Source organism: Triticum urartu, chromosome 2A (assembly GCF_056163025.1).
Source record: "Triticum urartu cultivar PI428250 chromosome 2A, HENAU_Tu73, whole genome shotgun sequence".
NCBI lineage: Eukaryota > Viridiplantae > Streptophyta > Magnoliopsida > Poales > Poaceae > Triticum > Triticum urartu.
In genome coordinates this window covers 157845827-157859192 of record NC_141874.1, presented here as the reverse complement: position 1 = coordinate 157859192, position 13366 = coordinate 157845827, and the positions used below count along the sequence as shown (strand labels likewise).

Sequence of the window (13366 nt, the reverse complement as noted above, 5' to 3'; positions counted from 1 at the left end):
CTTGGTACGATTTTTGGATCGATCACCTTCTGAGAGATTGCATTGAGGAAAGCACATAGCTTCACAATGGCTAATCGGGCGTTTTCCGGTAGAAGCCCCCTCAATGCAACCGGAAGCAGTTGCGTCATAATCACGTGGCAGTCATGAGACTTTAGGTTCTGAAACTTTTTCTCTGACATATTTATTATTCCCTTTATATTCGACGAGAAGCCAGTCGTGACCTTCATACTGAGCAGGCATTCAAAGAAGATTTCTTTCTCTTCTTTCGTAAGAGCGTAGCTGGCAGGACCTTTATACTGCTTTGGAGGCATGCCGTCTTTTTCGTGCAAACGTTGCAGGTCCTCCCGTGCCTGAGGTGTATCTTTTGTCCTCCCATACACGCCCAAGAAGCCTAGCAGGTTCACGCAAAGGTTCTTCGTCACGTGCATCACGTCGATTGAGGAGCGGACCTCTAGGTCTTTCCAGTAGGGTAGGTCCCAAAATATAGATTTCTTCTTCCACATGGGTGCGTGTCCCTCATCGTCATTCGGAACAGCTAGTCCACCGGGACCCTTTCCAAAGATTACGTAGTGTAAATCATTGACCATAGCAAGCACGTGATCACCGGTGCGCATGGCGGGCTTGTTCCGGTGATCTGCCTCGCCTTTGAAATGCTTGCCTTTCTTTCGACATTGATGGTTGGTCGGAAGAAATCGACGATGGCCCAGGTACACATTCTTCCTGCATTTGTCTAGGTATATACTTTCAGTGTCATCTAAACAGTGCGTGCATGCGTGGTATCCTTTGTTTGTCTGTCCTGAAAGGTTACTGAGAGCGGGCCAATCGTTTATGGTCATGAACAGCAACGCCTTAAGGTTAAATTCCTCCTGTCTGTGCTCATCCCACGTACGTACACTGTTTCCATTCCACAGCTGTAAAAGTTCTTCAACTAATGGCCTTAGGTACACATCAATTTCGTTGCCAGGTTGCTTAGGGCCTTGAATGAGAACTGGCATCATAATGAACTTCCGCTTCATGCACATCCAAGGAGGAAGGTTATACATACATAGAGTCACGGGCCAGGTGCTGTGATTGCTGCTCTGCTCCTCAAAAGGATTAATGTCATCCGCGCTTAAAGCAAATCATACATTCCTTGGGTCCTTTGCAAACTCATCCCAGTACTTTCTCTCGATTTTTCTCCACTGCGACCCGTCAGCGGGTGCTCTCAACTTCCCATCTTTCTTTCGGTTCTCACTGTGCCATCACATCAACTTGGCATGCTCTTCGTTTCTGAACAGACGTTTCAACCGTGGTATTATAGGAGCATACCACATCACCTTCGCAGGAACCCTCTTCCTGGGGGGCTCGCCTCAAGATCACCAGGGTCGTCTCGTCTGATCTTATACCGCAATGCACCGTATACCGGGCATGCGTTCAGATCCTTGTATGCACCGCGGTAGAGGATGCAGTCATTAGGGCATGCATGTATCTTCTCCACCTCCAATCCTAGAGGGCATACGACATTCTTTGCTGCGTATGTACTGTCAGGCAATTCGTTATCCTTTGGAAGCTTCTTCTTCAATATTTTCAGTAGCTTCTCAAATCCTTTGTCAGCCACAGCATTCTCTGCCTTTCACTGCAGCAATTCCAGTACGGTACCGAGCTTTGTGTTGCCATCTTCGCAATTGGGGTATAACCCTTTTTTGTGATCCTCTAACATGCGATCGAACTTCAGCTTCTCCTTTTGACTTTCGCATTGCGTCCTTGCATCGACAATGACCCGGTGGAGATCATCATCATCGGGCACATCGTATGGTTCCTCTTGATCTTCAGTAGCTTCACCCGTTGCAGCATCATTGGGCACATCGTCTGGTTCCTCTTGATCTTCACCAGCTCCCCCCGTTGCAGCATCACCGTATTCAGGGGGCACATAGTTGTCATCGTACTCTTCTTCTTCGCCGTCTTCCATCATAACCCCTATTTCTCCGTGCCTCGTCCAAACATTATAGTGTGACATGAAACCCTTGTAAAGCAGGTGGGAGTGAAGGATTTTCCGGTTAGAGTAAGACCTCGTATTCCCACATTCAGTGCATGGACAACACATAAAACCATTCTGCTTGTTTGCCTCAGCCGCATCGAGAAACTCATGCACGCCCTTAATGTACTCGCGGGTGTGTCTGTCACCGTACATCCATTGCCGGTTCATCTGCGTGCATTATATATAATTAAGTGTCCAAATTAATAGAAGTTCATCATCACATTAAAACCAAAGTGCATACATAGTTCTCATCTAACAACATATAGCTCTCCAGAGCATCTAATTAATTAAACCATACATTGAAACTATGTAAAACATTTCAATGCGAAAACAAATACGATCATAATCGCAACCAAGGTAACAATTGATCCAACGGCATAATGATACCAAGCCTCGGTATGAATGGCATATTTTCTAATCTTTCTAATCTTCAAGCGCATTGCATCCATCTTGATCTTGTGATCATCGACGACATCCGCAACATGCAACTCCAATATCATCTTCTCCTCCTCAATTTTTTTTATTTTTTCCTTCAACAAATTGTTTTCTTCTTCAACTAAATTTAACCTCTCGACAATAGGGTCGGTTGGCATTTCCGATTCATATACATCCTACATAAATAAAATCTATGTCACGTTGGTCGGCATAATTTTCATAAATAATAAATGAACCAATAGTTATAAAGATAATATATATACCACATCCGAATCATAGACAGGACGAGGGCCGACGGGGGCGGATACCAAAACCATCGCACTATATAAGATGCAATAATAAAAGTAAGAAAATAATACAGGTATCTATGTAAACATACAGGTAAGAATATTTTTCCTTTCAGAAAGAAGATAAGAACAAGAGGATCACTACGGTGGTGCCGGTGATGAGCTCGGCGCGGGTGATCGACGGCGATGAAGACGGGGACGGGGCGTGACGGACCGCTAAACCTAGACAAATATTATGAAAAATGGAGCTTGGAGGTCGAGCTTGGAGAGGAGAAAGCTTAAGTAGTGTGGCTCGGGCATTCCATCGAACACCTTATGTGCATAGGAGGTGAGCTAGAGCACCACCAAGCCCTCTCCCCATCGGCCAGAGAAAAACAGAGCACTGGGGTGCTCTGCTCGCGAGCAAGGGGTATATATAGGCATCTCATTGGTCCCGGTTGGTGACATGAGCCGGGACTAAAGGGGAGCCTTTGGTCCCGGTTCAGGCAACCAACCGGGACCAATGGTGGTGGGCCAGGAGCGAGGCCCATTGGTCCCGGTTCATCCCACCAACCGGGACCAAAAAGTCTAGATGAACCGGGACCAATGGCCCACGTGGCCCGGCCGGCCCCCTGGGCTCACGAATCGGGACCAATGCCCACATTGGTCCCGGTTCTGGACTGAACCGGGACTAATGGGCTGACCCGGTCTGGACCAAAGCCCTATTTTCTACTAGTGCCTTTGTGGTCGAACCAGTTAGTTTCTTTAATAGAAATCAGAAGGGGGTCCTTCTTTCATCAATAAATAAATAAAATGGACCGGAGGAGTATTATTCAGTCACATGAGGTCGCTAGAGCAAAGATTAAATGCGTTGCACGCAGCAGCAAGCATCATAACGGTGGAGTCATGACTTGCAGCTGCACCAGACCCCAGCTGCACCGCACCGCAGCGCACAGGCAGCACCGCCACCGAGCCGAACCATGCATGCCGCGCCTCGCGAGGCACGCTCGCCACTCGCCGGGCGGGAGCGCCTGCCTGCCTCCCTCCCTCCCTCCCCTGCATGCGCTAGCTAGCTAGGGCTGCGCAGCGCAGCGCCGCGCCCGCCAATCGCCGCGCCGCCACTCGTCGCGCCACCTTCCTGTCCGCTCGACACGGCACGCAGCACATGCCGCGCATGCATGCATGCATGCAGAACCGGGGGTTAAATTAAAGTATTCCTACTAGTAGCGTCCAAAGTTTCGGTTCTCGAGTGGGGCCGGCCGGAGGAGAGGACCAAACAGTAGGACATGCGTGTCCCACGTGTAGATCTTTGGCCACTGAGGTTTCATGTGCAAAGGAATACGTAACTACGGACCGTATATGTAGGAGTACGTGCCATGCACTCAAGGTTACCGGTACCAGCTGAAAATAATCCGACAGTTACCGTATGCTAGCACAGAGAGTAGCACTGCACTGTATCTATGGGCCTGTCTAGATTATCTGGACTTGAGTTTGGCTAGGAAACGGACGAGCCATCGGACGTACGCATGGTAGCGTCGTAGGTACGTAATGCGGTGCTGCTGTGCGCCACGTGCTGAGAGTGTTTCGTCACCAGCTTTGATTTCTTTGGACGATAGGGTTAGATCATCATGGATTACTCTCACAAATTTGTACGTATATGTAAAGTCTATGCCTTATGCTCGCCAACACGTGTGGAGATACGCGTACGCTAGGCGGTTTTGGCGTTGGTTGTTGGTGAGCAATGTTACTATTATATATATAACGTATACCATACCTAATACCCCTAGCATTTATATATAAAGATTGGAAAAAGTACTCCCAAGCTATTATCTCAAAGGAACATATATGTGCATAAGCATGTACGTAAGTACATTGCACCTGAACAACAGGATGATACAGGGGACGGGAAAGCAAGCAGTTCCTTAGCACGAAACATCGAGCTAGTCGTGGAAGGAAAAAACGTGAAGGGCTTTTTGGTGGAGTACCAGCACCCGGTTGGCGGCTAATGCCGCAGCATCTGCCAGCGTGACCCCACCCCACGCCCCATGAATGGAGCGGCAGCCAGCCAGCCAGCCAGCCAGTGACCGCGGCGGGACGCGCCACGGGGGACGAGGCGACACGAAGCTTGGAGGCACGCACGGTGCGGCGAACGCGATCGCGCCGCGCATGCAACGGGCCTGCCCGCGCGGTGCCTCCCCCCACTCCGTCACACGCCTGACGCCCCTCTCACTGGACGCCACTGGAATCCACAGCCCCTCCCTCCAAAGCAGCGCGCCCCGCGACTCGCCTCCGCCTACGTGTCGGCCGCGTCCCCGCCCGCTCGCCCACGTACCCCGCGCCTCCCTCCCACGTGCCCCTCCCTCTGCGCGCATCCGATTGGCCGCCCACGCCTTCTTAAGCCGGCACGGCACCGGGACCCAACGCCGTGCCCTCCGTCCACCCCCGTCGGCAGACATCGACTCCTGCGTGCACGCAATGGCCATGGTGCAGCCGGTGGACATGGCCGTCAAGGCCAACGAGATCCTCGCGCGGTTCCGGCCCATCGCGCCCAAGCCCGCCCTGCCGGCGTCGCCGGCGCAGGCGCAGGCGATCGACGGCGCCGCCGACCGCGTGCTCTGCCACCTGCAGAGCAGGCCGTGCCGCGCAAGGAAGCGCGGGCGCCCGAGCGCCGTGCCGGTGTCCGCGCCGGCCGCTGCCGCCAAGAGGAAGAGGGCGGCGTACCCGGTGCCGCTCCGATGCGCGGCGGCGGCGGCCACCGACGCGGTGGTGTCCACCGCGACGAGGGCCTATGTGTCCGTGCCGGGCAGTGCATGCATGCCGTTTGCGTCGCTGCCGCCGGCGACCGCGAGTACCGGCGGGAATCTGACGATGCTCTCGACCATGGTGGCGGGCGATGAGGAGGAGGAGGAGGAGGAGAGGGATATCCCCGTGGAGCGCGACCTGCTGCGGAAGCTGCTGGAGCCCAAGGTGATCTCGCCGCGGGCGATGCGCCCCGTGGGATCCACCATCCACGTCGAATCCATCGTCCACGGCGCCGTCGACGCGGCCAGCAGCACGGCCGCCTCGAAGACGGCGGAGGAGGTGGAGGCGGAGGTGGAGACCGACGCGCTGCCGGCGGTCGTCACGGACTCGAGCAACCGCGTCCGGCTGGTGAACGACGCGTACAAGGAGATGGTGGGCGCGCCCGAGTGCCTGTGGCTCGGCGCGGTGGCCGCGTCGAGGAGGATCAGCGGGGAGGTGGCGCTGGTGGTGGCCGAGCAGGCGACGCTGCCGGAGTCCCCAGGGGGGTTCTCGTGCACGGCGAAGATCGAGTGGGAGTGCGGCGGCGGCGAGCGGGCTTCCATCCATGCAGCGTGCGACGTCAGCCGGCTGCAGTGCGAGTACAGGCACTACCTCTTCGCCTGGAGGTTTCGCGCCGCCGATGCATCATCGCCCGCCGACAGCCACCGCGCCGGCGGCGAAGCATGAGACACTCAGGATCCGAGCTGCGTGCGAAACCAAGTGCACAGGTCATAGATTAAGGTGCATGTTTTGTTACTGTTAAACCACTAGGTTAAGGTGCATGTTTAGTGGTACTGGTAAACCTAGGTGAACTGTTTCCTCTTTTGGGAAGCCTGCATGGTGCATGCCCGGGTTCTAAAGTACATATGATGTTGACCGGACAATGCAAGGGAAAAATATGACGTGTGCTTTGGTGAATTGCACTTCTCCTGGCGTGTTCTGAGCTAGTGAGCTTCTTGTACTCCATTTGATAATGACTGGTGATTGCCTACGCATGTAGGGACAGGGCAGGATGTATAAAAGCCTAGCCACAGACTGGCCGCAGTCACGATCTGCCTGGCCTTCTTTGCGTGCACTAAGTTGACAAATATAGTAGCCAAGAAATTCTAAGTTGACAAATATAGTAGCCAAGAAATTCTGTGTGAACGGGAATGAACATTTTACCCTGTAAAAAAGGGAGTTAACAAACATTTTGATGAGATGAGCGACAGGTTCAGTTGCAATGCGTGCTTATTACACGTTTGATGGAGACATGTTCTAGCTCATATTGCACGACAGGTATTGAACAAAGTGAAATCAGCACGAGCGGCAGAGGAAAACAACATCTTATGAAAATCTCCAGACAACATACAAATCCACAGCTTAGGCTGCTTCCTCCGTCTTCGGGGGGCCCTTCCACTTGAAGTTCTCTGCGTACGTTTTGGGCTGCATGATTAAATATCAACCGTTAATTACAAAGTATAACAACCAATCCAATCCTGTAAATACACAACTATACAAAGAGATGGCAAAATTATATTATACACCCTTCATCCGGAAATACTTGTAATCAAAATGAATAAAAGGGGATATATCTAGATGTATTTTAGTTCTAGATACATTTCTTTTTATCCATTTTGATGACAACTATTTTCGGACCAAGGGAGTACCAAAGTATCATGTTAGTTCCATGAATGAAAAGACGATCTATTTTTGCCATTTCAAAGCAGGGTAAACAAACTATAATTAAGCAGATTCTAGAACATGTAAATATTTAGTGTAGAGTTGTAATCCCATATATTCTTTAGGGCCTGTTTGGACTGGAGGTATCCGTACGAGCTTCGGTACTTGGTTCAAATTTAAACTAAATACTGAAAGTATACTCTTCTTCCAAACTGGCCCTTAATCTTTCTGTACGAATCCGATGTCTTTTGTTGAAGTAGCTCACTTGTATGTGACTGACTCTAGAGAACCATATAACAGAATTGCTATCATAAACCTCAAATCCCTGGTAATATAGTTGCGTTAGTTGCGATAGCTAAGTCAAATCCTTTGCCAGGGGATATGACGAGTGCACACACGGTGATAGAACTGCCAAAACAGTAGTCTCCTTGCATCAGTGGGAACATCGGTTCAAACAGTATGGCAGCCAGTACTGACTAGCTTACCCTCATCGAGTTGCTAGTAACAAAAAGATAAGGGTCAAGTACTCTGTCTCTGGTCAAGTGCACATTCGATGTACTCCTAAAGTTGATGTCAGTTTTGGCTTCTCTCTACGACCTTTGACTTCTAAGTCCTGAGAACTAATGGAGAACCCGAACCAATGTCTGGCTAGTTTTCATGGATGAGATGAGCGCCTTCAGTTCAGAGTGCCCGTCTGCCGGAGACACGAATAATGTGAAGGTCAACAAATTTGGTCAGGCGCTGTGACAAAGAAGCAACGGGCTACCCATTAAGTCCAGTGTCCTCCGTCATGGGGTATTCGCAGACTCCCGGTGCTCAAGGACAGAAAACCGAATCTTAAAAATCGCACAAAGTTCCGAAAACAGGTCATGGCATTGACTTTATTAAGACGTAAATTTTCAAATCCAAATCTAAAACAGTTTAAAAACACAAAAAGAACAAATACAGTGTTTATAGTGTACTGATAATGTGCCGAATTCAAAACCCAGTTTGAACTAGCTACTATTCAGAGGTGGATTAGTCTCTTGTTTTTGGAGTAACTGGTCAAATTTGGATCAAATTTTGTGAGACACTAGATGCTCTTACATGGGGTGTCTCAACAGCGTGTTGTTTCTCAGAATTTTTGGCGGTTTCTAGAAAGGAAAAAACACTTGGGTGCACAGGGAGTACGTAAATTCTCCCGTCCTGCCTTGTCCACACATTTCCGTCCTTTATTGACCCCAAGTTGGTCTTCACCCATTACCATGACATTTCATTCTCCCTTACCTCTAATATCCCAAGATGCCCCTGGCACCATTGCCCTCCACCCCGTAGGTGGCAATACCCAAGACACCGCCCTCACATCCACCTTCCATATATGCCATAATTCCATCTCCACATCATTTCCCATAGTATAATGGACTGACATACTAATTTATCGCATCTAACATGGATTGCATTACTTGCGGAGTTACGCGCACTAAGTGCTTACCATCAAAATCATCTCCAATGTTTTCCTTTACCAGCAGATTTTACTCGCTTTCTTGCTTACAACTCAATGTTAAATACTTCCTATGACGATATGTCCATGTTGTATTGGGAAAACAACTCAAAAGTGTGCAAGCACACATTGAAAGCGATGATACATGTAAACACAAACAGATTTAAAAGACATGTAGGATATACAGAAAGGTGTATTCAGTTTTTTTTAAGATGCAAGATATGAACTGTGTAAAGCAGGAAGATGCATTAACCAAGTCAAAACAAAGGATATGTAGGATATACAGACCTTCAGAAGAGGTGTATGGCGCTTCCTAACCTGCAAAAGGATAGATATAAATGTAAGTATACAATTCTCATTTTCAAAGAAATATAAAAGGCGCATTCCAAGAAGAATGTGTTATCAAATAATACTACACAACAGCGCAAGGAGATTCAACTCAACATACATTTTACTCCAGAAATAGACTTGAAAAATGTTTATGACAGCTTCAGCTAAAAAATGTCCTTGCAAAGTACTCCCTCCGTTCCGAATTACTTGTCTTAGATTTGTCTAGATACGGATGTATCTAGCACTAAAATGAGTCTAGATACATCCGTATCTAGACAAATCCAAGACAAGTAATTTAGAACGGAGGGAGTAACACCAAAACCCTCGGTGTCGCTAAAGTTGGAAAGAATACACTGAGCCCATAGATGACAACCTCTAGCTCTAATGGGTTTCAGAGATAAGGAAGATATAAAAGTTTGACTTCTAGTAGACATAATTTATAGCATATCTCCCAAGACATATAAACGATATATCAAAACATTTAATAGCAATCTAATCAAACAACTGACCTTTAAGGCATGTGGCATAAATGATAAATTTCAATGCAGAACAGATGAGAGGTAACTTGCGGAGAAAAGAATTTCAGCTAAATTAATTGAGCAAAATGACCAAGATAAGAACTATTCAGTAAAAATTTCGAGGAGGCATCAACAGGCAGCAGCTGAGACATACTTAAATGCCTATTTATCAAGAACAAGGACTTCACAGTTACTGGAAAATAAACTTCATACGGAGTATATGACTAGCATAAAATCTATCTCTATATGTACTTCATCAGATAGGCCTAGCCCAGTTTGGAAATGCACCTATGGGATGATGGGAACCCTTTACGACCTGCCCAGCTTGAACATTTTAATTAGAAGAAGAATCAAGAATTGAATTATCCTAGATGTTCAAAAGTGTAACAATCATTGTTTGATCTTCCAAATATTCCTGAAATTCCAGTCCTGAATAGAACATCTTATTTGCCAAGTCAACTTATCTACCAGAATACCAGTGAGGGGGGACAAGAGTCAAAGACCCACCACATATTCCCATCCGTGTTTTTCAGCAAATGCCTTCGCTGATTCGGCACTGTCAAACGTAAGTCCAGCTTCACCAACATTAGCATACGGATCACCAGTCGATGTCCATCCCATCAATGGGTTCTCCCACCTATCACGAATTCAAATGTTAGAACCAGTTTCTCAAAAGAAAAAGAAGATATTTTAAAAGGAATAGTATCTGATAGTATTAGTTTGCTAACCAAACCCTAATCCACAGAAACGAGTGATGAACATGCCAAACGGAATAACTGCATGAGCCGTGACATGAGCCACACAAAAAAGGACACGCTAACACCTCAACAAAGAGACCTGCTCAATCGGAGGTAAAAAAAATCAGCTGTGGGCTTTAATGCTGTCACGGTATAATAATCAGTGGAACCTCTAAACACCCAGCACAAATAGGTACAGGATGCATTCTCCATGGTTTACAGTTAGCACTTAGCAACAATCACAAAGAAAAAGAGGGAGAAAATAAACTGTAGCAGTGTCCAGATTATTTCCTTAGTTTCTGAGTGCAGATTCTAAATGAACTTTCAAGTACATTCCAATCAGGCTACTGAAAGTCTGAAACATAAATGACCTGCAGCAGCAGTGACAGAGCAGTCTTTTCATGTTCTTATCCTCAATCAAGGTAATACACCAGAGGTTTCAAATATTAATTGTGAGACATAACAAGTAAAAGAGTGCAGATATGGCATCCAGTGCCCCTGGTAGAACCAAAACCCATTACATAATTTTATGGTACTACTACACATGTAGAGCACTTCCATAATACATATAATAAATATAGAAGGAACTCCTCACATGTCATTCTCGTTTAAGTTCAACAAATAAGAACCAATAACCCTGGGCCTCATCAATTCTTCATAAACATTACTCCCTCTGGTCCAAAATAAGTGTCGCAGTTTTGAACTAGGCGTTAGTTCAAAATTCCAACACTTATTATGGATCGGAGGTAATCAGTGAGATATGGTATAGTCACAGGTATAATCACATCTTTCATCAAGTTGATTGTTCATTCAAACTTACCAAAAGTGAGGTGATTGCAAAGAACAATTGTTCAATAGATATACTCATTCTGATAATATCTATGATACGGATTTGTGCTTGCATAGGTGGACTCCCACCATTTCAACCATTGAATGGGCCTGGAGATCTGGCATATTCACTAACTGCACACTCATAGCCATAGCAATGAGAGAATGTGCACAGAACTCAAGGCAAATTCAGTGGTTGAGAAGTGGTAGTATTATATATGAGTGCCTCGATAAATACCAATACCTACCACTGAGCTAAGATTATACTCCCTCCGTTCCTAAATATTTGTCTTTTTAGGGATTTCAAATGAACTACCACATACGGATGTATATAGACATATTTTAGAGTGTAGATTCACTCATTTTGCTCCGTATGTAGTCACTTGTTGAAATCTCTAGAAAGACAAATATTTAGGAACAGAGGGAGTAGTAACCCAAAGCAAAACTGCACAGGCATGATGTATAAGAACATTCGTTAGTTAGCTAGAACTGCAGTCTAGCTGCACAAGCAGGCAAGTAGTAGCCTAGTACCTCGGTCACTGATAGTTTGAACTATTAACTGCCTCATGTGAGTGCTAGTTTGTTATTGACAGAAGCACATTTGTAGTTTTGATCTGCTTGAAAGCTAGGTTTTGAATTTAAAATTTTAAATCTAGGTTAAATTTACATGAGGCTTATTTTAATTTCGTTTTATTTTGAGGTAGCCCTTCTGACAGCATCACAGGCTTTTGGGATGTATGACCCGTGAGAAAGAACAAGATTAACGAACAAAGTACAACAAGAAACATACTTTTGGGTTGACACGAAATTGATTTTCCACCTCCCGACTTTGCCAGAACCTTGCTGAGATGCAGTCCTAGCTGGTGAATAGATCAGAACCTGCTTGATCACAAGGATAAGGTGACCATTTGAGAAGGGGCAAAAAGGATGAAATAAAAACAACTTGGGCTTTAGCACCAATCCTCTGAAAGTGAAATCGTGAAATAAAATCAGGTATTTAGGCTTTACAGTTTAGGACCTATCCTTCTGAAAGTTTGATAACTAGCATATAACCCATCATACCGCAAACACCGAAGATACAGTTTCTGACCCAAAACTGTCAACTCCCATTCAAATATTCTTGGAGGCAAACATATAACTGACGACTGTGGACAATGCACAAATCTTTTCCAAGGTCTAAACTACGGCAGAATACAAAGCAAACTAGGATCATTTATCCAAAGTCACAGAGCGCAAGGAGAATTGCTGCCCTTGACCTCTCTCTCTCTCTACCCATTTTTCATTTTCCCAGATATAAGTCTCTCATCCGAATCCCCCAAGATGGTCAAACACACTTTGCCTCATATCATCATTGGGTTGGAAATTCGGTATAATCTATGAGGGGGAACCCAAACTCCCACACATTCCTCCTCACCACAGCTGTGACCAATTGAAAGATACCTACTACCGATAAATTCGCATTTCGATCAAATCCAAACTCCAACCACAACTAACGCATAGACACATCGCCTCGATGCCTATAACAACCTAAAATGCTTGAAGCCCGAACATTTCGAAAGATGCCCACACAGATCCACCTGATATAAACCTATCGCAACGAAAGTGAAGCAGGGAAGGTCGAGGGAACGTTACCTTGCGGCGGAGGTGCTCCTCGGGGATCCCGGAGACCATGCCGATCTCCCCGGGCTTGATCTCCACGAGGGCATCGGAGGCCTCCGCGGAGAGCATCCGTGCCGGCGTAGGCGAGAGCAGGGCCCGGCCGAGGGAGGGGAAGACCCGCCGGAGTGGGGCGGCCATCGCGTCGGAGCCGTGCGCCGGAGAGAGGTGGGGGCGAAAGGAGAGAGATGCGGGGGAGGAGCTTCGGAGCAGACGGCCTGCAAATGTGCGATCAGGCCGCACCGAGATTATGATGAGCCCAGAGTAGGGTGTCCATTGCTCTCTGGGCTCGGCCATTGGGCCCTGTAGAGCGTTATCGTACAGGCCTACGCCATCAAAAAATGTTAATCCCCTAAAAAAATCAAAAAATGTTAATACCCCTAAAAAATCAAAAAAAATACCCCTAAAAAAATCAATAGTTACTTTTGAAGGTAGAGCTACGAATACATAAGGAGGCCAGATGCCGGGCAAGAATCACCCCACTTCGCCGCTCCCCATCTCTTCCTTCCACCATTTTCTCCACCCTTTCAATGATGTCCGACGATCAGAAAGAGCAGTTCTCCGGTATAAAAGTCGGCTGGGTGGCCAACCGAGTCAGCCGGATATGAGTGAGGTAGCTCGTTGCTCCACCTCCCTCGCCAAGCCCGATGGAGCAA

General features: G+C 47.1%; 2 protein-coding genes across 2 annotated transcripts; one reads left to right on the top strand and one right to left on the bottom strand.

Annotated features, from left to right (window-relative positions):
• The first annotated feature begins 4661 nt into the window (after positions 1-4661).
• Positions 4662-6417, top strand: LOC125536486 (uncharacterized). The gene has a single exon (XM_048699713.2). It carries the CDS (start codon positions 4768-4770, stop codon positions 6184-6186), a length of 1419 nt encoding a protein of 472 aa, XP_048555670.2. The 5' UTR covers positions 4662-4767; the 3' UTR covers positions 6187-6417.
• A 234-nt stretch (positions 6418-6651) lies between these two features.
• FRO1 (NADH-ubiquinone oxidoreductase-like protein) lies at positions 6652-13009 on the bottom strand. The gene is made up of 5 exons (XM_048699715.2): positions 12687-13009; positions 11845-11933; positions 9997-10126; positions 8930-8959; positions 6652-6924 (listed from the first exon to the last, which is right to left on the bottom strand). Exons 1-5 carry the CDS (start codon positions 13005-13007, stop codon positions 6862-6864), a joined length of 633 nt encoding a protein of 210 aa, XP_048555672.2. The 5' UTR covers positions 13008-13009; the 3' UTR covers positions 6652-6861.
• Positions 13010-13366: the final 357 nt, after the last annotated feature.

What these genes read in the sequence shown, in the direction of transcription:
- FRO1 (XM_048699715.2), bottom strand. Translation starts at nt 13,007, where the DNA reads ATGGCCGAGCCCAGAGAGCAATGGACACCCTACTCTGGGCTCATCATA. An exon ending in AACACGGATGGGAATATGTG is followed by an intron (nt 8,960 to 9,996) that starts GTGGGTCTTTGA and finishes ATCCTTTTGCAG; the next exon opens with GTTAGGAAGCGCCATACACC. An exon ending in GCCATACACCTCTTCTGAAG is followed by an intron (nt 6,925 to 8,929) that starts GTCTGTATATCC and finishes TTAATCATGCAG; the next exon opens with CCCAAAACGTACGCAGAGAA.
- LOC125536486 (XM_048699713.2), top strand. Translation starts at nt 4,768, where the DNA reads ATGGAGCGGCAGCCAGCCAGCCAGCCAGCCAGTGACCGCGGCGGGACG.